At 39.2% G+C, this 20,591-nt stretch overlaps 1 protein-coding gene across 2 annotated transcripts in view; it reads right to left on the bottom strand.

The window, feature by feature from the left end:
- Positions 1-20,591, bottom strand: part of LOC102310872 (cadherin-18) — a 182,092-nt gene that overhangs the window by 67,441 nt on the left and 94,060 nt on the right. For both annotated transcript variants that reach the window (XM_042223096.1, XM_005932085.3), the window contains exon 2: positions 4,222-4,754. In XM_042223096.1, the coding sequence (XP_042079030.1) occupies positions 4,222-4,452 (231 nt within the window). In that variant the 5' untranslated portion in view covers positions 4,453-4,754. The remainder of the gene's footprint in view (positions 1-4,221; positions 4,755-20,591) is intronic.

The following is a 20,591-nucleotide window of genomic DNA, read 5'->3' as shown; positions in this document are numbered from 1 at the left end:
ACATTTATTATAGTTAATAAATGTAGCTGGAATCCCAGTTTACTGTGGGATTAACCAGTTTACTTACAGGTCTGTGACTTTCAGAACCAGTAAGACTCATTTAGTTGATTTCCTGGAGATGTGGAGGTTCAAACTTCAGACAACATATGTTTAAAAATGTTGCCCAGCATTTTACTGTATTTCATCGTGCCAGCATGTTTTTAAGATGAAACATTAAAACTCTGCTTTTAATCCAGTTTTAGAAACATGACTCATGTTCACATCATCTCCAAGATCCAATCTGTGAGTGTTGCTGATCACCAAAAAAAAAAAAAAAAAGATTCCTACAATAGGAAACAGTAAATGTTTCAGTGTAGAGGAACTGATGTTAGGCCAGCTGCTGATTCTAAACGGACTTGAGGTGTGAATGTGAGCGTGAACGGTTGTCTCTGTGTGTTAGCCCTGCGACAGATTGGAGACCTGTCCAGGGTGCACCCTGGCTCTCGCCCTGTGACCGCTGGCATAGGCTGTCACATTGCAACCCTTAACTGTATAGGCAGAGGGAACACAAATGGACGGATGGAAATAACAAGCTAATGTCTAACCTGAGCGTAAACGGATGCAAATTAATGCGCTCTGAAGAATGATGAAATGACTCCAAATATCAATCGCTTAGCTTAGGTGCATCAGGAGGGGAGGAGTCAAGTTTTTTTTTTTTTTTGTTGTTGTTGTTTTGTTTTTGTTTTTTTCAAGAAAGCTTGCCAGCGAGCAGGTTAGGTTGACCTGGTCTCTTGCTTCATTAAGGGAATCAAAGTTTAAGTTTTTCTTTTTAAAGGAAAACTCAGTTTCACTCATCTCAGGGTTAATACACTCTTCACTAAACCTGCTTCCTGGAACGCGGCCCAGAAAGCTTCAGATAAGTTTCTACTTGATTTGTAAATAAATCAAGTAGGACTATAAATATGATGCTGCTGTTCTAAATTATTCACTGTGCAGCTCCTAAAAATCTATTTGATGTGCATATGAATGGAAAATATTTCAGTTTTGAATTAACAGGGACATCAAAGACGAAGGTATTTCAGCTTTTAACATGTCATTAATAGCGCACTATCAGCTCTGCAAGTTTGGTGTCACAGATCAGGCTGAAAGCAAACTCAGCTGACATTTATACCTACATCAACTCAAGGTGGCCAGTCGATCCGTGCATGTTTTATCAACATCTGAACAGTAATTTTAGTGCAATCAATACTGAAAAGTGCATCTTTAGTGCTCTTGCATGCATACAGACACACATCCTCGCTCTTGCGGATGACTGTGTCCCTAAATATTTCTCAGTGGTTGCTGAATATTTTTCTGCCCTTTTTAGAAAGTTTCCAACAGCGCAGCTTAATGGTGAGATGCTGGCTGTGAAATTTCTCTTGTTACTTCATGTAACGCTTCAATGGTTTAATGCTGAAAACATCTGAACGCTCTTGTGAAGAATGATGATGAAAAGAAATGTTATGTAAAAACTTTACTTTGCTATTTTTCTTCTTCTTCTTCGCACTGTTGCGCTATTACTATACATACAACAAGACAGTTGCCTGATTCTGTCAAAGCACAATCCATTTTTAGATGCATGAATAAAACATTTAGCCATCTTAGAGGTTGCCACTTTGCTCTGCAAATGAACACAGGATAAGACAACTGGTGCTCCCTCTAGTTTGGGCTGGAGCTCCCACTCCGTCAAATATCGCATTATTTAAGGTATACTTTAGCGGCAGGCGCGTACCCAGTGAAACTCATTTGAAGTTTTTTATTTCCTGACTAGGGGATCTGGTTCCAACAGCTTCCACTACGTCACAGTAGTCAGTGAAGCTTCACTCATATACTGTATTCAGGGTTTGGGGATTTCCATCATTTTCAAAAAATTACGGTCCAATCTGTACCCGTCTTACGACTTCAAAGCAGCCTGCTGAGCTGACTGACATGGATACATTCGCACCTCCCATTGGGAGAATGGGTTGTCTCCTGTCTACTCTCTGGACAAGCCCTGTCCCCTGCCAAGCATTTGCGTCTCACTCATGCACGAAGCTGTCATTTTCCAAATGCATCAACCCCCCCAGAAAGGTGTCACTGGGGATTATAGGATACCTCGGGGGATTAAAATGTTCTTGACAGACTAGCTGTTTCACTTATTCCCAGGCGTCTCTCTATGCTGTCGTATGTGAAAGTATTGATAAAAAGTTCACCTGAGGTATCTGACTGTCAAAGGCCAAATCTTATAATGCGATAGACACGTATGTTTGACTGTGTAGATGTCCTAGCACAAAGCGGCGGGTTGTTTTTTTTTTGGGTTTTTTTTGGTTTTTTTCTTTGTTTTGTTTTGGGGGGTTTTGACCATGCAATGACTTTATCTGAATTTTTTAATGATCACGGAACGTCTGTTTCAAATTTTACATTTTTAGATGAGTGTTGGCAATTCCCTGCAGTGGAGCTGCTCATTTGCTGCTTGCTAACGTCCAGAGTTTTTTAATCAAGCAAAGGGGGAAAAGGGAAAAAAAAAAACAAACAAATTTGCCAAGTGCATTAATCCTCCCCCTCCTCTTCCTCCTCCTCCTTCTCCTCCTCCTCGTCCTCCTCTCCTGTCTTTGTCTAATTAAGGGTCATTCTGTCTCCTGGCCACATTAGGACACTGCACACTTGTCTCAACCCACATAATTAAATGTTTTTGTGCTTACCATCTGGAGACCACATCTCTTTAAACATGCATGTCAAATTGACTCCTTAATAATGTTTATGTTTCTTCTCAGTGCTTTATTATCATCCAGGATTAGCTGTTTGTGTTTACTTTGCTTTCATCAGCATCACCCTCCACACACACATATACAAACACTCACACAAACACAGAGTGAACACACAGAACAAGAGTACCCTTAAGGTAGCAGCAGATCTAGCACAGAGCAGTCAGCAAACTTAACAATCGTGAACTTCAAAGCAGTGGACAAATTTAATATAAAAGTAACCATGTTTATGCAGTAAGTGCATCAACAAACCGGTGCCCCAGATATGGTGCAGCTATTGTTTATTAATGCTTCTACTAAGGATGCGATGCCTCATCGATGATAAGGATTATATATTTTTGGTTTTCTGGGAGTGCCGATGTGGGATTTTACAATATATTAGGGGAAAAAAGAAAACTTTTCAACAATAAAGATCCCAGATTGGCACGAATAGCAGACATTTAAGGTTGAAAGAGATATTTGCTGATGCTTTTTTTTTCCCCATCTCACCCTTTGTCCAAGCATGTCATCCCTCTTTCCTTTCTTTCCCCCTTCAAATAGTACCATTGTTGAAATACAGACATATGTGGAGTCAGAGAAGCGTTCTGCCTTTCTCATTCCCTTTTTCTCAGAGCGCAGTTGAGGATTAGTCTGTGCCTGAGTGCCTAGAATAATGATCACTGCAGCGGAGAAACACATTTTCACATTTCAGGAGATAAGGGCAGGCAATCTGCAAGCAGAGGACTTAACCAGCTCCCTGTGGCTTATTGTGGAGCTGACAGAAAAGTCACAACCAAACGCCAACACTAGGCTGCATCATACCTTGCACAACCAGGAAGAACACCCACTACTATGTTTTCCACTGTGAGGGATATCAGTCACTCTGACACTCTGGTGGCACTTGTAACATTTCCAACGACGAGGCATCCCAGCTTACTGTGCTAGTGTCCAATTTCTTACTGAAGTGGTTAATTTCCCACCATCTGATCAAATCTGGGTTTATTTCCCACAGAGAAACCAAATCTAATATTTCACTTCAAAGATGGCTTGATGTAGAGGGCTACTCTCACTTTCAGCCTTAATCCACTCTTGCGCATAGCTGGCTTCCCAGAGTTGTAGGCATGCTGAGAGGCACTCATTAACTCCAGAGAAGAGCACATTTTTGGACATTATCATGACAGAATTGGTTGGACATCATAATGTCAGAACTACACACCTTTACAAAGGAGACCTGAATATTTCACATCAGAAGACAAGGGATTTGGTGTAGTGGGGGGCACATGTATAATGCCGACACAGCAATAAAACAGCTTGCTCCTTTTGTAAACTGTTATAAAATAATAAAGAAAATGGGGGAGGGGGGGAGAAAAATGTCAAGTAAGCATTTACAAGCTAGTTCCCTGAGATAAAGTTTTTTTTTTTCCCCTTTTTTTTTTTTTTTTCCCCTCCACGTTTCAGTCAATTGAATAAAAAACCCTACCTTTCCCACATACTGTGCATCTGGTCCCATGTGTTCTTCTAAAACAAAGAATTGGTTCCAGATCCATCCACGCTTAGGCCTGTGGTGCACCTCCGTCTCCCCATTAGCCAGTTTGGTCTGGTTCTTGGAGGGCACTTTGGTAGGAACGTGATGGCTCGCCCCAGAGCACCTCTGGATGAAACAGAGGCAGACCAGAAAGGGACACAGACAAGAGGTGGTGGATATCCTCATGGTGGCGTGTGCTTTTGTAAAGTTATCCCCGTGTTTCGAGGTGGCAAGGTCCTCCCGCCGCCGCTGCAGCTGCCACCTACAGCCACCGCTGCAGACCTGTGCAGTAGTCCCAGCAAAAGAGGAATCTAAATCCAAACTATAGATGGGATGGTCCGGGAGGATCCTCTAAGGTTCATGACCCAAAGCGATATACATTTACATTATGGAATTTTCCCGACTAAGAAAGACTGTACACATGGACGTGAACTTCTGGGTAGATCTATGAAGAGCAGAGGTTAATCCCGGAAGCCATTCTGGATTTCCTGGGAGAGGGAGAAGAGGGAAGAGAAACACAGAGTTAGAGATTAATTTGATGGATATTAGAAGCTAAATGTTCACTAATTCCCTCCAATTAAATTGCGGCTCGTAAATCCTTACAGATGAGGATGCCCACTTCAAACTGGCTGACTGTGATAAACAAAAACAAAAAAAGCAGCAAGAAATCCTGCTTCAGTATTGCAGCCAATTTTGCCATTATGCAGATAACAAAACAACTTCTGACTTGTTGAGTAACAGTGTTGTTAATAAGGTTGTCCGTGCCTATGAGGTCAGAGCGCTTGGTGACTGATCCTGCCCTGTAAGGTTGGATTCATGGATCGCAACAGTGACCCAAACGAGGACTTTAAAACCTTTTTATTAAAACCTTTATTAGCTTTAGCTTTATTTTTTTAATGTGGATGTTTTAAATACAGCTAAGGCGTACTGTGAGGCTGAAGACTGTGCCACATGCACAGTGAATAATAAATGTGGCAGGAAGAAACACATTTATAATGAAAAGGACAGACATCAAGCCACTCAGACGTAAGGCAGAAGGTGATTTTCAGATGGCAGTGGAATGGAAACGGGGAGAAGGAATATTTTTCCTAAATCAAAATTATATACAGTATCGAAGATGGAATTAAAGTAGTAAAAAATAACTGCAAGCACTGCTGGATTTCTCTTAGTGTGCATTCAAGTGAAGCGCAGTCAGTCCCTGAATTCCCTTTAAAAAGAATGTGCATTACAGGCGCACCTGCAACTCAGCGGCCTTTAAGGAGGAGGTATGAGTGAGTGAACTGTCTGATTTCTGGGGTGTATTTTAAAGCTAGATGTGCTATTTAACTGCTGCTGAAGCATGACATCAGTATTGACTGCTCATTTTCCTTTTTGTTTTTTTTGTTTTTTGCTGAGGAAATTTTTCAATGTGACCTTGCTATTCTGAAATGCCCTTCAGTTTGATGCCACAACTAAAGAAAAATGTCCAACTTCAGTGTCTGATATGTGATTCTACTGCACAGGGACACAGGAGGAGGAAAAATTGTGCATTAGTAGTAGGTATAACTGTAAAGACACAGAGACGCATAATGAGTTTTGTTGGGTTTTTTCTTTTCCTTGTAATGCGCAAAGCTAAAAGTACTTAGCTGGAGAGCTGTCCGCTGTTACCAACTTAAATGAACACAAATGTTGAAATTACCTTAGGCCAAAACAAAACACCTTGTCATGGACAAGTTTGCACCATTTTTGTAAATCATGTTTAGAGTAGAGATGGCACGATAACACTTATGTCCGATACCGATATCATAAATTTGGATATCTGCTGATACCAATATGAATCCGATATAGTGGTTTTTTTTTTTAACTCATTCACTGCCAGCCATTGGCAGTGAATGAGTTAAACCCATTGACTCATTCACTGCAATTGACGGCTATAGACGTCAATGGCAGTGAATGAGTTAATATCTTGCTGCATTTTGTATAAGTTCATACTCAATTTTAAATAAACAACAACACTAAAGCTATTCTGTTATACCTGTATGTAAAACAATACACTGCACCCAAAATATTTCTTAGTTAAGCAATACTGATCAATCTAATAAACTTAAACCTACTCCATCCTTCCTATTCTGGTATTGTAAAGATTACTTAGGTTGCTTTATATTTCTAACTATTATGGTTGCAAACTCCCAGCAAAAAAAAAAAAAAAAAATAGGGAACCACCTCATGATGCTTAATCGACGTAATCAACTTTAATTTGATGCAGTGTGAAAAAAAAAATTGCACAGAATTAAATTATTTTTCAAGAATAATTAAATAGATTCATCATCTTTCTTCTACAGAATTGCAGACTGCACAGATGGTATCTTCCCAAAGGAAAAAGTACTATAGCTTACTAGGGTATATTAGACTTAACAGTTACTATATACAGTAATGGACTTCTATACATTTTACATCAGATTAAAACTTTGGGTGTAAGATTCAGATAATTATTCATTAAAAGCTAGACATTTTAAATTAGAATAAGAAAGAAAAGTCTGTCTTTGTGCCCCCCTCTTCCCTGTTAATGCCCCACCTGGCCCCCTGTCAAAACTTTGCTAGATCCGCCCCTGCCCAGTTACCAGCCGTCAGCTGCGTAGAAAAAGATCCTGGTATATAAAGTAATACTAAAAAAAAAAAAAATCTAACAACAGCTTATCAAGGTTAAACGTGCTGCTGTTGTTCAGCCGCTGGTTTCCTCTCTCTAGTGCAAAGTGGGCGAAAAACAAACAAGAGAGAGCAAGTGTTGTGAGGAGCTTTTTGTGATATTAATCACGCATACTAGGCATCTGACAGGATACATGTCCGCTCCATATTTACAGAAAGCATCTGTAATGCATGTTGACTGCATCCAGACGTAGAATTGGAACATACTGACTGACATTTCAATTCCACTTTTCAATTCAACTCTGTTGGGTTTTTCTCTTGTTGTGATTTGGTGCTTTATAAACAATCATATGGACCCATATGAGCAAGCACTTTGGCGACAGTGGGAGGGGAAAAACTCCCTTTTATGAGGAAGAAACATCCGGCAGAAACTGACTCAGGGAGGGGCGGCCACCTGCCATGACCAGTGGTGAGAGAAGACAGGAAGTTAAAAAAAAATGCTTATGACAAAAAACCATGTTTGAAGCAAGTAATAATGTCAAATATTATACTAAACTATTTATAATGCATGGATTTTTTTTAATTAAAAACCTCTGCCCATGTCTTTTGCTTTTAAATTAAAACTTAAGTTCTCCATTTGAACATGAAATGATAAATGAAGTGTGAATAAAAACAAATACAGTACAAGAATACAAAAAATGTTTAAAAAAAAGGAAATAAATACAAGGAGGAAAAACGTGTTTGTACTTTGTTTCCCTTCTCTTCCCCCCATGCATAATAAAATGTTCCACAGTCTTGAATACTAACGTACAGCAGAGAGTTGGTCTAGCATTCAAGTGTTACAGCAGAATAGCAGCTTCACAGGGATTATCAAGAGGACAAATACTTGCATTTGATATATAACAGGATAAAGGAGCTGACAGACTTCAAAGTGTGCTTCTATCTCTTACAATGCATGTGTCAACATTAGAGAGAAATGCTGAAACAGGATATTAATGCAACTTACCACTGTCACATACTTTGAAGGATAATCACTGAATTATTTTTTTAGAAATATTTTTTTTCTCCTCCATGTGGATTAAGATGTGCTCAGAACTCCTTGGCTAATCCCCATGTATTAAATATCTTTACACACAAACTATTGAGCTAAACTATAGTTGTTGGTCATGTTCACTAAGTGCAGTGGTTGTAATGTGAAATACTGAATGTCAGCCCGTGCAGTCAAAGGAAAGGAAAAGTGGTGTGGTACAAAGTCTTGGATTAAAGCTGAGCAGGATAAATACTCAACCACACACTAAACCTGCAATCTTGGAAATGATTTTCATCTCTATAGGTAGCTACGCCCAAATCCTGCTTCCCCTGCTCTCCGCCTATATCTGAGAAAATTATACCAAACCCTGCAGAAAATTGTAAAGCAATATCATAAATAAAGTGTTTTAGAGATTTTAAGGTTTGTTTCTTGGATCACAATAATTTTTCTGACTCAATAATACAATTCAGTGACAGTGTAAAACATTTTCCTACATGGGAAAGCACTGGTGAACCGTTTGAGGTACCTGAGCAAGTCAGACTGGGTGTCAGAATATCTTTTCCAGTAGTTTCACTTTCACCTCCTGGGGCTCACTTCAATCAGCCTCCTAATTGTCTGATTATTGTGCTGATTCTAAGCAAAATACATTTCAGGGAGCCATGAAATCAACCGCATCTGGCTCCATCAATGGAAATAATTTCCCCCCCTTTTTATGATGATTATATTGTTTTGAGCAGCCTTCAGCCCACGGCATGTTTAAATATGTGCAGCGCTTAACAGGATGGGTTATGCAGCACAGGCAACCGCAAAGATTTTGGCAGAATGTTTGCTAGACTGTCTACATTTATAAGAGCGTCAGTTGTATTTCAATATGATTTTGTGCATGAACTTAACTGGGATAATATAATGAAAAGTACTGCATTGACAAAGTATGCCAAACCAAATGTTTCTACGATAGTTTTAAAGGATAAAGATATCAACAATCACCAAATATTTGATATTTTTCTATAACAAATCCAATGTGGGTTAACTGGTTTTAATGGATTTGATCCAACTACTGTACAGTAGTAGGGCAGTTTTTTCTATAGCCAAAGGCCCATATGAGCAAGAACATTTAAATACAACAATACAAACAAAATAAATAGTACAGAAAGATGTATTACATTACAAATATCTGTATCTGCAAACAAAAGCATATTGGCATAAAAGCTCCTTCTGCAAATATTTCTGATTTTTCCTAGTGGCAACCTCAAGGGCTGAAAAATGAAGCCAATCCCAAAGTGCCAGAAACGACATCTCTAGAGGCCACTTAAGGCTGGCTCCAAAAGGGAGTCAATCCCCTACACTGCCATATTAAAATCCTGAACTAGGCAGCACTGAGAAGAATATTGAGAACCCTTTGCAAAATAAATAAATAAATGTGTATGTGTGTGTGTGTGTGTGTGTGTATACACAAAACAAAAACCACCAGAAAACTTTGTGTGTGTTGCTAGTGTCCAGAATTTAGCAGTCTATTGGATGTGTGGAAGAAGCTGGTTTGGGATTGGAGCCTGTACCACCTCCCAGAGGGAAACACAGTGAATTGTTTGTGGTTTGGAAAGGAGTCATTTATGATGTCGTGGGCCTTCTTCACACTGCTCTTCCAGGATCCCAGGGTTTGTTTGTTTGTTTTTTATTATTTTTTTATTATACATACAGGCATGAATATCAGCTATGGTATATTTGGTTAAATATCCCTTAGCACAGCAGTCCCCAACCTTTTTTGCGCCACGGAACGGTTTATGCCCGACAATATTTTCACGGACCGGCCTTTAAGGTGTCACGGATAAATACAACAAATTAAAACTAGTACCGGTACCGAAAAAAAGATTTATTCATAACGCACGTGAAAAGACTCAGGAAAACCGAGTTAACAATAAAAACAATAACAAAAAAACCCTGAAAACCGATAAAAACCCTGAAAACCATACATTTCAGACCTGAGCCTCAACTCTTGCAGCCCGGTACCAAACGACTCACGGACCGGTATCGGTCCAAGGCCCGGAGGTTGGGGACCGCTGCCTTAGCAGGTTGCACCTTGACCAGATGCCTTTGGTGCCCATCAACAAGCTTCTGTCTTCTAGTTTTGACAAGACATTTTAACACTCTGCTTATGAGTATGCCTCTTGCCAAAAAACCAACCAATTTAAAATAACTCTACCAATTTGGCCAAGAAAAGGCCATTCAAGAACCTTAATGTTAGCCTGTTTTTATTCATTCCAAAACCAATGGTGATGTGTGTTTGATATCACTGTCCTGTTGTTCGGGGATGGGGAAGAACGATCAGCCACCTTGACTTCTCCCACAATTGGTGGTACTTCAATCTTTACATACTTTTTCTTCTACTTTTGTTCTCTCTAAACATCAAACAACTTGAAAAAATATATCTCTGTCTCCTCTTTTATTCATGGGAACTGGAAAACTCAATCGCAGTGACTCGACTGGTCCTGTAAACAACTTAAATTTAATAAGACCTCGGCAGAGCCAATCGTTTTTGCACGTAATCACACCCGCTGATGACACTGCAGGAGATGAAACACTTTAAAACGCAGAAAGATAAAACAAAATGACGGACCAATATGGTGGAAGAGATGTTGGAAAACGCAGAAGAGATGCACCTCAATTCAGTATGGCAGAGATGGAGAACAGGCGTCTGTCGCCTGCTGCTAATAGCTAATGTTTTGGCCTCCTGCTGAGAGCTCACCCACTGCATTCGATTTCACAGCATCGGCTTTCTGTCTATGTCAAACACCAGACAGCAGAACACAGGGTGGGTCAAAACACATATCAGTGAACTACTGTTCTATCCTCAGAACAAAAAGGGCCAGCTAGAGAGCGACGGCCACAGCAAAAGAGACTCTTGACTTGTCACCTCACAGAGGAGAGAAATACAAACATTTTCCACCAGTTTATAGGGCCTGTTTGTTGCCTGTAGTCTCAGGCAATGTTACACTGAGCTGAAGAAGGTAAACAAGAGGGCTGAAGTGAGTACAGGGAAACAAGCAACAAAGAAAAATTAGTGACACAGCAATACGTGATTATGTGAAATCAGACTGAAACACTGCTGTGAAATGTTCCTGAGGCCTGAACATAATTTTATGTTTCTGGTGTTTCTGTTGATTCAGAAAGGGCTCTCAATAAACTTGTTTTAATGGATGCTTAAAAGAAGCCAATTTAATGGCATATTTTTCACTAATAGGTCTGTTGAGTCATTTAGTCTCCTCTTTAAAAAACGAACATTTTCTGAAAAGAGGAGAAAGACAACAATTTAGTTGCCAAGTGTCACAATAGAAGCAGCCAGACAACATAGATAAATCTCTTCTAGTGGTTTATTATTCTAATTATGATGTTCTAGTCTTTTAAAATCCCCCCACTACAGTTTTGTACTTCTGTCTTCTGTAAGGTCAATAAGGAGTCCCTAATCTTTTTGGTCATATGTGCTAATCTTGCTGCTCAGTTGTCTTCATCACTTTTGTTCTCCCATGCTGTCAACACCACTCTCTTTTCCAATAATCTATCTGCCCATGTGCTTCACTTTACCTTTTGACCATCTATTGCACATCCTTCCTCCTGCCCATCTCCGCCTTATCCATAAAGACCCTGGGGGTGTAAAACCACTATTTCTTACCTTCATCTGAGATTCTCTTCTCTGATGTTGCTTCTCAGCTGATTTTAACTGCCTAAAGGGTTTTTTGGTTATTCGGCAAGCAAATTTTAGCAATAAATGCTGCTGATCTGTCCTCATTATATTGTTGTTCTGGTCAATGCTGCAAATCAATGCAAAGGATTTGCCAAACCTTTGAAGTCTTTAACTACTTTGCTTTGTCAGACTCCTTGTCCTGTCATTGTCCTAAAACAATCCTATTTAAAACAAATATGTAAAACTTAACATACTATAAGAGATATTTATCCTTAAAACCACACCTGAGGCAAGTGTTGGATTTATAGAGATCAGTGGCGTGTGGTGACTCTTACAGAAAGGCAAGCGGAGACAATTTATGGATCATTTTTTCTTCACAAAGTTTTTAACTATTCTTTGCTCAGTTCTCTGTAACTGAGGACTAACAGTAAGACGCCCTGCTGTTTGGAATTTGTCTAATTACTCCCTGGTAACACAATTTACTTATTTACTACAATACAGAATTGAAAAGTTACTTTTATGAGAACTGTAAAAATCACATTTGATTGATCTGTACCAGTTCTAAAAATAACCACTGTTTAGCGAGAGTCTGTTGGGTCATTCGACCCAGCTCATTGTTGATGAAAGAAAGGAGATTAGTCTGATCAGCTTCACAAGCAGGGCAATCCTCTGAATGTGTGGCAAACCCTGGAGGTTCCATGAAATTGGAGACAAATAGGCTGTAGAGAGATGCCAGGAATTCAGAGGTTTACCCAAGCGGTAATATTTCCACAATGAAATCTTATTAGAGTATGCAGGAAATCATGTCTGAATGGACTGCTTTAGTGGTTAGTTTATTGACCCAAATGCCTGATCTTACAACTCTGGCATAAGCTTTCTAAGATGCAATCTGGCTTTAGGTGGTGGTGATTTCCCAAAAAAACCTCTTCCAGTCTTGATGCATTAGAGGTCCAAACAGCTTTAAGAAAATGACTCTTACAGATGAAAGCTACCCTACAATAATACAGATTTTGTGGTGCTCAGGTGTTGGTCTTCCTCAAGAGAATATTGCAAGTTTTTAAACCAGAAATATGTCCTGCAGTTCAGACAGGCAACCCACATTGCAAATCACACACTTGTCTCTCTAACATCCCAAAATTCCAAGACCCCTAAAGACAAAACACCAACATTAACACTACACTGGAAAGGCTCTAACATCCTGCTGCTTTTAATAGAACTTCCCAAACTTTTTCCATTAGAGTGTGTGTGTGTGTGTGTGTGTGTGTGTGTGTGCGTGCGTGTGTGTGTGTACTTTTATTTTACTGTTTTCTTCTCCAAGTTACTATGAGCATATATTCCAGTACCTGCAAGAATCAACTTTGATCACATTGCATACCCCAAGGATGGTCGGCACAAAACGGCCCCGAGATCATATATTAATCATGAGTAAGTTCTATAGATAACATTTCCCTCATCTTGTCAAACCAAGATCTAAAGAAGTGAGAATCTGCCCTCATCATTTTAGGCAAGAAGAAAGAGCGAGCTGAGTGTTTTAACTTGACTGACTGACTAACATTTTAAATGAAGGTGTATTTTGTGGGATAAAAAAAAACAGAGAGAATACTGGGCTGTCAAAAACACTTGTGCTGCAGAGAATGAGGGAAGTAAAAGCCTTCAATCGACAGAGTGCAGGAGACTCCAAACTTCAGAGTACCTACAACTAGGCGTGAGAAGCTTGAAAAGGTGGCATATTGTAAACATTCCTGCATATATTCTCTCTCTCTCATGCACATGGCAAATGCAGAAACACAAGAGACAAATGCTCCAGCCTTGCATTTCAATCTTCTTCCAACACTTGTGGGTAATTAAAAGCAATAAGCAGCAGGTTTTTAAACACAGATTAGGCCTGAAGGTAATTAGGCCCATTGCAGTAATGACTCCCACTGAGTCATGTAGGCAGGATGGTGTGTCAGTCACCCCCTCCCACCATTTCTCCCAAAGTCAACAGCAACTTGTCCTTCTAGTAAACAGCCCTCCAAACACCATCTGTCCTAACCCTTAGCTTTGATTACCTCAGACCTAAAATGCACCATTTCTCACTTGGCTTGGCAAAGCAAAGATTGGCAAAATGAGAGCGAGAATTAGATTAGCCTTTGTTGTCTCCCTTAACAGAAGTTTGTCTTTGGCACTCGAGTGAACACAGTGAGCATAGCTGCACATATGTACAATCAAACTCCGGTTAACACTAAGTGTCCCAACAAGAATGGTAAACACTGAAACATACGTACAACGATATTCCACCAATGATCTGCATTAGGGCGATATGGCCTAAAATTCGTATTGCAGTAAAATTTGAAGCATGTGCAGTAATGATATATATCGCGATATATTATTTCTTCTGTATGTCAAAATGACTGAACAGTATAGCATGCCATTTTAAGAACATTTATTGTGCAAAACCTTTCTTGTTTTCAATGTGACACAAAATTCTTAAATGACAAATAAAAATGAAGACAAATGTGCAAAAATCTTTTGAGTAAAAATATACAAGTAAAATATCGATAAAACACAAAATTCTAAATGGTTTAAAATAAAGTGCAAAATGTGCCTTTAGAAAAGGCTTGGAGAATATCAGTCTATTAGTGTGTAGGACCACCTTTTTTCTTTCCACCTGACTGACTGGGCGTTTGTGAAAGGCGCAGTTTTTGGCTTTCCTCTTATTCCAAAACATGCTTCATTTTCAGGTGATAAAACAAATTACTTGTACTCCTTCTCTTGGCTATTACTGTCGCCCGGCATAATTTGCAGATGATATTTTTCTGCTCAACTTCCGACTGCCTAAACCCAAACCAGGTCCATATGACCGATGTTTATGAGCACCTACTCACACATAGCGCTGACCATCTTAAAAAGTTATTATGGTACGTCTAGTATTAGATAACTAAAACTGGTGCTTTATACAGTCTGTCATTCAATACTGCAGAGATGCCCCACATTACATTACACGTTTCTCTCAATATGATCCATAGCACACACACAAAACGTGTAGTTCTTCAAAACCTCTAATGGTTTCATCTCCCCATGTTGACAAGTTAAACAACCTTAATTATATCTGTGAAACAGGACTCCTTCCCAGACTTTTTTTTCCCTTCTTGGTGTCAAATTAGAAAACATGCCTGCACTCGTCAGCCACACTATATGTTGTTTGGCTGCTTAATGAGAGCTGGGCGGAAGATGGAAAATGTCCCATCTGTTGTGTGTTTAATGGTTGGATTTCTTGAGCTCTCCTCATACAGGAGGATTGCCAGGATGGAGTAGACAGCACCCATCTGCTGGCCACTGCAGGGAAAAAACAGTTTTTCAGCTCGCATCATCATCATGTCTCTTCACTTTGAGTGCAGCAAAACACTCCAGCAGAGGTCCATCAAAATTATGCAGACAGACTACAGCACACTGCCAAATGCCTAAATGTAGGAGCTTATTATTTATCTTTTTTGTTTGTTTGTTTTTTGTAATCAAAGAAAAACATAAAATGAGCCGGTTCAACAAGCACACCATTTTGTGTCGCTATTTAATCACTTTCTATGAAATGATCAGTTCATTGTTACTCTGCTTTTTTTCCATTTCTATAAGAGATTGTATAGCTGCACTGAAAAATACTCCAAAAGGTCACCTGGGGTCTTTTTTTGTTTCTTTGTTTTTTCTTTACTTTTGGTAGTGTTAGAGATTAGGGGAAGAAAACTATATATTACCACTTGATTATATACTAATTTACAATAGTATCAATACCAGCAGTAGTGTTGTAATTCACACAGCACCACTGCAGACAGGCTCACAGCCTCCCTCACTAGCAGCTGAAGTAGTTGACATTCACGGCACTGAGTAACACTTTAAGAGGAATTTTGAGAGGCCAGTAAAGCTCAAATCTCACCAACGCTGAGGTTTAAAACATGTAAAACTGTAAAGTATCATGTATGTGAACCTGGCCGTCACACTTGTTTCTTTTAAATATTAATATTTATTACAACGTGTTTATTGGCAGTTGTCTGAGAGCCATATTCTGCTAACTTATCATTAAGGTAGTGACAAGAAGCTATGGATAATTAAAATATGACTAATACTGGAGCTGGGCACCAAACAACATCAATATTGCCCATCTGTAATATTAAGATACAGTTCTAATTTAAAGCATAGCACAATTATTAATGTCTTAAGAAGTGTTGTGTTTTTCTTAAAATCCCAGATTGATGCTGAGAAAAATCTACTGGTAACTACACAGAAAGAGTGGCAGCCTACTTTAACATCTCTCTTTGATCAGCAACAAAAATATGGCCTCAAACAACCTAAAAACACTGTCTTCTTTGTGTTTTTGTTTTGTTTCTTTGCACTGCCTAAAGGAAACTGATCATATACACCTTACAGTTAAATTACCTTTTTGGCTGTTTTTGTTAGATAACTAGTGTTGTCTTTCATTGTTTTGTAATAAATTTTTTCTTTAAAAAAATAATGCCATTGTATCAAAAATGGTATTGAGTATTTTCTTGGGTATCTAGTATCGTGACAGGCCTACACATTATTAGTTTTCAGTGGTAATTCAGCACTATAAGTCCAAATGCAGGGAAAAAGGGGGCTGAGAAGAATTTTAAATCTACACTGTTTTCATCCATATTTCCTTGATAGCAATGTCAACTAAATAAGGATGAAATGAATTTGAGATGGAAATAATGAATGTTATAAATCCTATAATGAATCTTCAAAATGATGAATTTATTTTTTTTATCAAAACAAACAAACAAAAAAGGCATTGATGATCACATTTAATAGCTAGGAGGTGGTTCAAGAAATATTGGCCATACTGCATTAATAAATGACTAATTGCTCAGAGAATTTGTTGAATAATTTTCCACCAATTGGCTGGTCATTGAACTGACTACTCATTGTAGCACTACTTGAATGAACACCATGCTTTTTGGGATTTAAGTCAAACAGAACAAGAGAAAAAGGCACAAGGTGGATTCAGACTGGAAACATATTCATATCACCTACAGCACTCGGTTCTCTTCATGTCTGAGGAGTCTAAATTCAAGCTGAAGCTACTGGAGTTTGGCAGGCCTCACTGTTTCACACATGCTAAAACACAGAGAGCAGGTGGGTTTTACAACAAGGAGGGTGTCTGTGCTCTCATCCACAAAGTAGGGCTGAGGCTATTCACATTAGCATTTCATACACAGATAAGCTTGCTTTCTTGCTGCCAGGTAGATTCCCTCACGAGAGGATGAAGTGCGAGAGATTTGGGGGTTTCGCAGATGCTTGCCGCACTGCTTTTCAAGTGCCCACAGAGACTAGCAGGGAGGGTGTTAGGAGCATCAACAGACAAATATGCCACCTCATCATCCAAATAAAGAATAAGCTGGTGATGCAGACGGCAGAGGCAGTGAGAGGAGAGAATAGTCATAGAAACGTGTAAGGAGGTATATGTACAGCGGACTGTGGGCAGACGGGGGCAGTAAAGGTTTCATTTTTTTTTTTTTTTTATATGTACATAACTTTCAGGACTGTCAAAAACTAAAATAACTGTAATATCGTTAACGTAATCTAGCCCTATTTATTATGAATTTGAGAATCTGATTTATGTTCTCTGAATCACCACTGGGGTTTCCTAGATTTTGATTCCTTCAGTTTTCTGTTTATCGTTCCTCCAACAATTACTTTTTCAGTAATTAGAGTGAGACCTGACACATGGTACGTTTTCTTTCACCACCCTGGCTTAATGCAGGTTTCCATGTCTTGATGCAATCTACATTCCTTTTTTGTTGAGTTTTATACATTTCTCACTATGGTCTTTAGCTCCTTGGTGTGATGGTTAGCTCTGTTGCCTCATTGCAAAAAAAGATCCTGGGTTCAAATATACCCACTGGGACAGTTTTATGTTGAGTTTGCATGTGCCTGTGCTGCTTCTCTATGCAACTCTAAAGTGGCTGGAGGTTTGATTGTAGTCTTTAATAGTCTGGCAACCTGTCCAGGGGGTACCCCACCTTTTTCCCTATGACAGCTGGGATACTCTCTAGCCCTGAATTGCATGGAATGAGTGGAAGAAATGGATGGATGTATAGAGTTCAGTGTATTCTGTGCTAGGAGATTTGAGTAATACAAGATTATCACTGCTACAATCAACTTTACCCAGGCCCCGTGTTGATGTCTTCAGATCTTATTGTGTACTCAAAAATATTGCAAATTAGATTTCTCGTGATTTATAATCCAGTCGACAAATCTGAAAATGTCTAATGTTGCCTCATGCTCCAAAAGCAAATGTCAGTTTCTCACAAACCTTTTTATTTTCCAGATTCTGGATTTAGTTTTTAATGCATTCTTGCAAAAGAATATCAAATTGGCCTTTTTGGTTTGCTCGTTACAGAGAAATTGGTGGTACTTGGTGCAATGCCACAAATAAAATGCAATGCAAAAAACCAAAAAAAACAAACATCAAGTGGATGTCAAGGTTATCGAGCTTAAGATTTGTTCTTGGCATTTTTGGCAACAAAGTGTCTCTCCATGCATTGAAATTAATTGAATATGCGTGAGTAAGTCAAACTGTCAAACCATGTGCCAGTTTACAAGCTCACACGTACAGTCTTTGTGCTGTGGTAGCAGGCAGATGTTACAAAATGGATGGTTCAATCATGAGTCTTAAAACTACAGGCTGATTACACGCCACGCAACTTGGCTCGAGAACTAACAGTAATGGCAGTGAGTCAGTACAGTCAGTGTTGTGACAGGATAAATTATATTTTTGTTATTTCAGAAATATTACGTATGAATACTTGGGTATAAATACAATTCAAAGTCTAAAATTTAAACTAGGATAAGGAAAAGAGCAAGCATGGCACCATTCTTGCTATGTGGGAACAGTAATGTTAAACTCCTCTAAAAGGTGATGTTGGAGTAGAATTGAAGTTTCAAAAGCTTGTTAGACTATTTTCTAACTTTAACAATTACCAGGAGTAACTCAAGGGGTGTTAAAATTCAATGTGTTGTCTAACTCTATTGGACAGCCTCCCATGCTTCTCTCGTGTTCCTCAGGCCTGTGAATCAGTATGGATAACCTATCCATCCCCCATCTTGCCCTCTCACTCTCATAAAGCATTGACATGGCCCAATTAACATCTCTTTCGCATGCCAGAAATGCACGTGAAGGGTGAACAGGTCTGACAGACTCAGAGCACACTAATGTTTTATCAGCACCACACACCAGGGTTTCTCCGCTCTGTGACACAGACAACTTACCGACTTGACTCTGTCAGCTCACTACATGACTTCTGAATTAGTCTGCATTCCACCCATCAAGCCATCCCTCCATTTTCTGCCTCTTATTCAAGTCTAGGTCTTGGGGGGTGCAGTCAGAGCAGACCCACTGAGAGTTCAGTCTCCCCTGCCATCTCCTCTAGCTCTTCCTTAGAGACACAAAAGGGTCCCCAAGCCAGTTAAGACACATCTTTTTTCTGTTTCTTGGGTCTGATCTGAGGTCTCATGCCAGTTGGGCATGCCAAACACACCTCACCTTGCAGGGTATGCTTGTGTTGTGGTTTTTTTTTTTTGGTTTTTTTTTGGTGATGAAGAACATTAGCTGTACTTTGGGCCACTCTATAATGATTTAGCTCGTCTTCCTTGATTAAAGGACGAGTCCATACAGCCTTCAAACACATACCATCATAGGTATAAGGAGCACACCACTTCAAGGACTTCAAATGTAAATTTGACATATTTTAAACTTTTTGTACCAACTCATTTCATTTTATTACCTAAAACTAAAAAAAAAAATTCTTTTTTTTTTCCTTCCTCAGTGAGAGTAAAACTGATGTGACGAAACAGCTAAACGTTGGTAAATGCAATCTTATTTGATTAAAGGCTGAAGGCAGTCAACATCGTACTACTAATAATAATACTCCTCTTTACACGACATATTGATGCATTTCTAATTTCATGGTTGTAAATGAAACAACAAGGTTAGAACTATGATTTAGGTCACGGTTAGGGTTTTATACATTGTTAAAAATACACAAAAGAACAAAAGTGCATACTGGTAATACAAAAACATTGATTTTATGATATCAGTCTGTCAACAGGGGCTGATATCTATAATCTTTTTGTTTTGGTCACTCACAGCTCGTGGCGATGGGGTCATGGGTAGAAATGTAGATAAATCATCAGTTTTTGCCTCTTGGCATCGCTCTCCTTTCAACAGAACAAAAGTACATTATCTACATTACTATCTACAAACTGCACAGATCCATCTGTCAATCTTTCAACCTACTCTTCCCCTGTATGCTCATGAACAGGATCCTGAGGTATTTACCCTGAGTTGTTACTTCCACCTGAGTTTGTGGATGCAATGCCCCTCAAGTTTGGATGTATAGTATGACAAACATTTTACCAACCAATTCTGAGGATGATCTGATATCCTCGTGTTGGTGTTGTTCCCAGACCATCATGAAAATGTTGTTCCAGGTTCAACATTGCAAGTGACCAATCACATTTTTGTGACATTATTCTTTTGCGCGCCAAGCCATTCGTGCATTTATGAAATTCCAATGTTGCAAGGACAATATCAATTCTGCTTACTGTTTATTAAAGGGTTACGGTTAGGGTCAGGGTCCGTTGATCGGCGGACAGAGGTGGTTTCACGCAGCTTTAGTACAGTTTTTTGTTTTACGCCGGTTTTTCCCGAAGTCGCAAAAGTGTGACGTCACAACATTCTGATTGGTCACTTGCAATGTTGATCCTGGAACAACATTTTCATGATGGTCTGGGAACAACACCAACACGAGGATATCAGATCAACCCAATTCTGATGAGGTTTCCACAAACAGCAGATGGATACACTGAAGTTCCAGATGCATCTCTCAGGTCTTATTTCAAGTCTTTGCTGGATTTCTTTTTCCTGTTTCTTAAGGAGATGACTTTCAAATTCTGTTCACCGGTTCTCCATTTGTCCACTCCTCAAATCTTTTAAGA

This window comes from Haplochromis burtoni, unplaced genomic scaffold, assembly GCF_018398535.1.
Source record: "Haplochromis burtoni strain Fernald_Lab_line unplaced genomic scaffold, NCSU_Asbu1 Contig_101, whole genome shotgun sequence".
Lineage (NCBI taxonomy): Eukaryota > Metazoa > Chordata > Actinopteri > Cichliformes > Cichlidae > Haplochromis > Haplochromis burtoni.
Note: the sequence above shows the minus strand (reverse complement) of the source record. Positions and strands in the feature narration are given on the sequence as shown.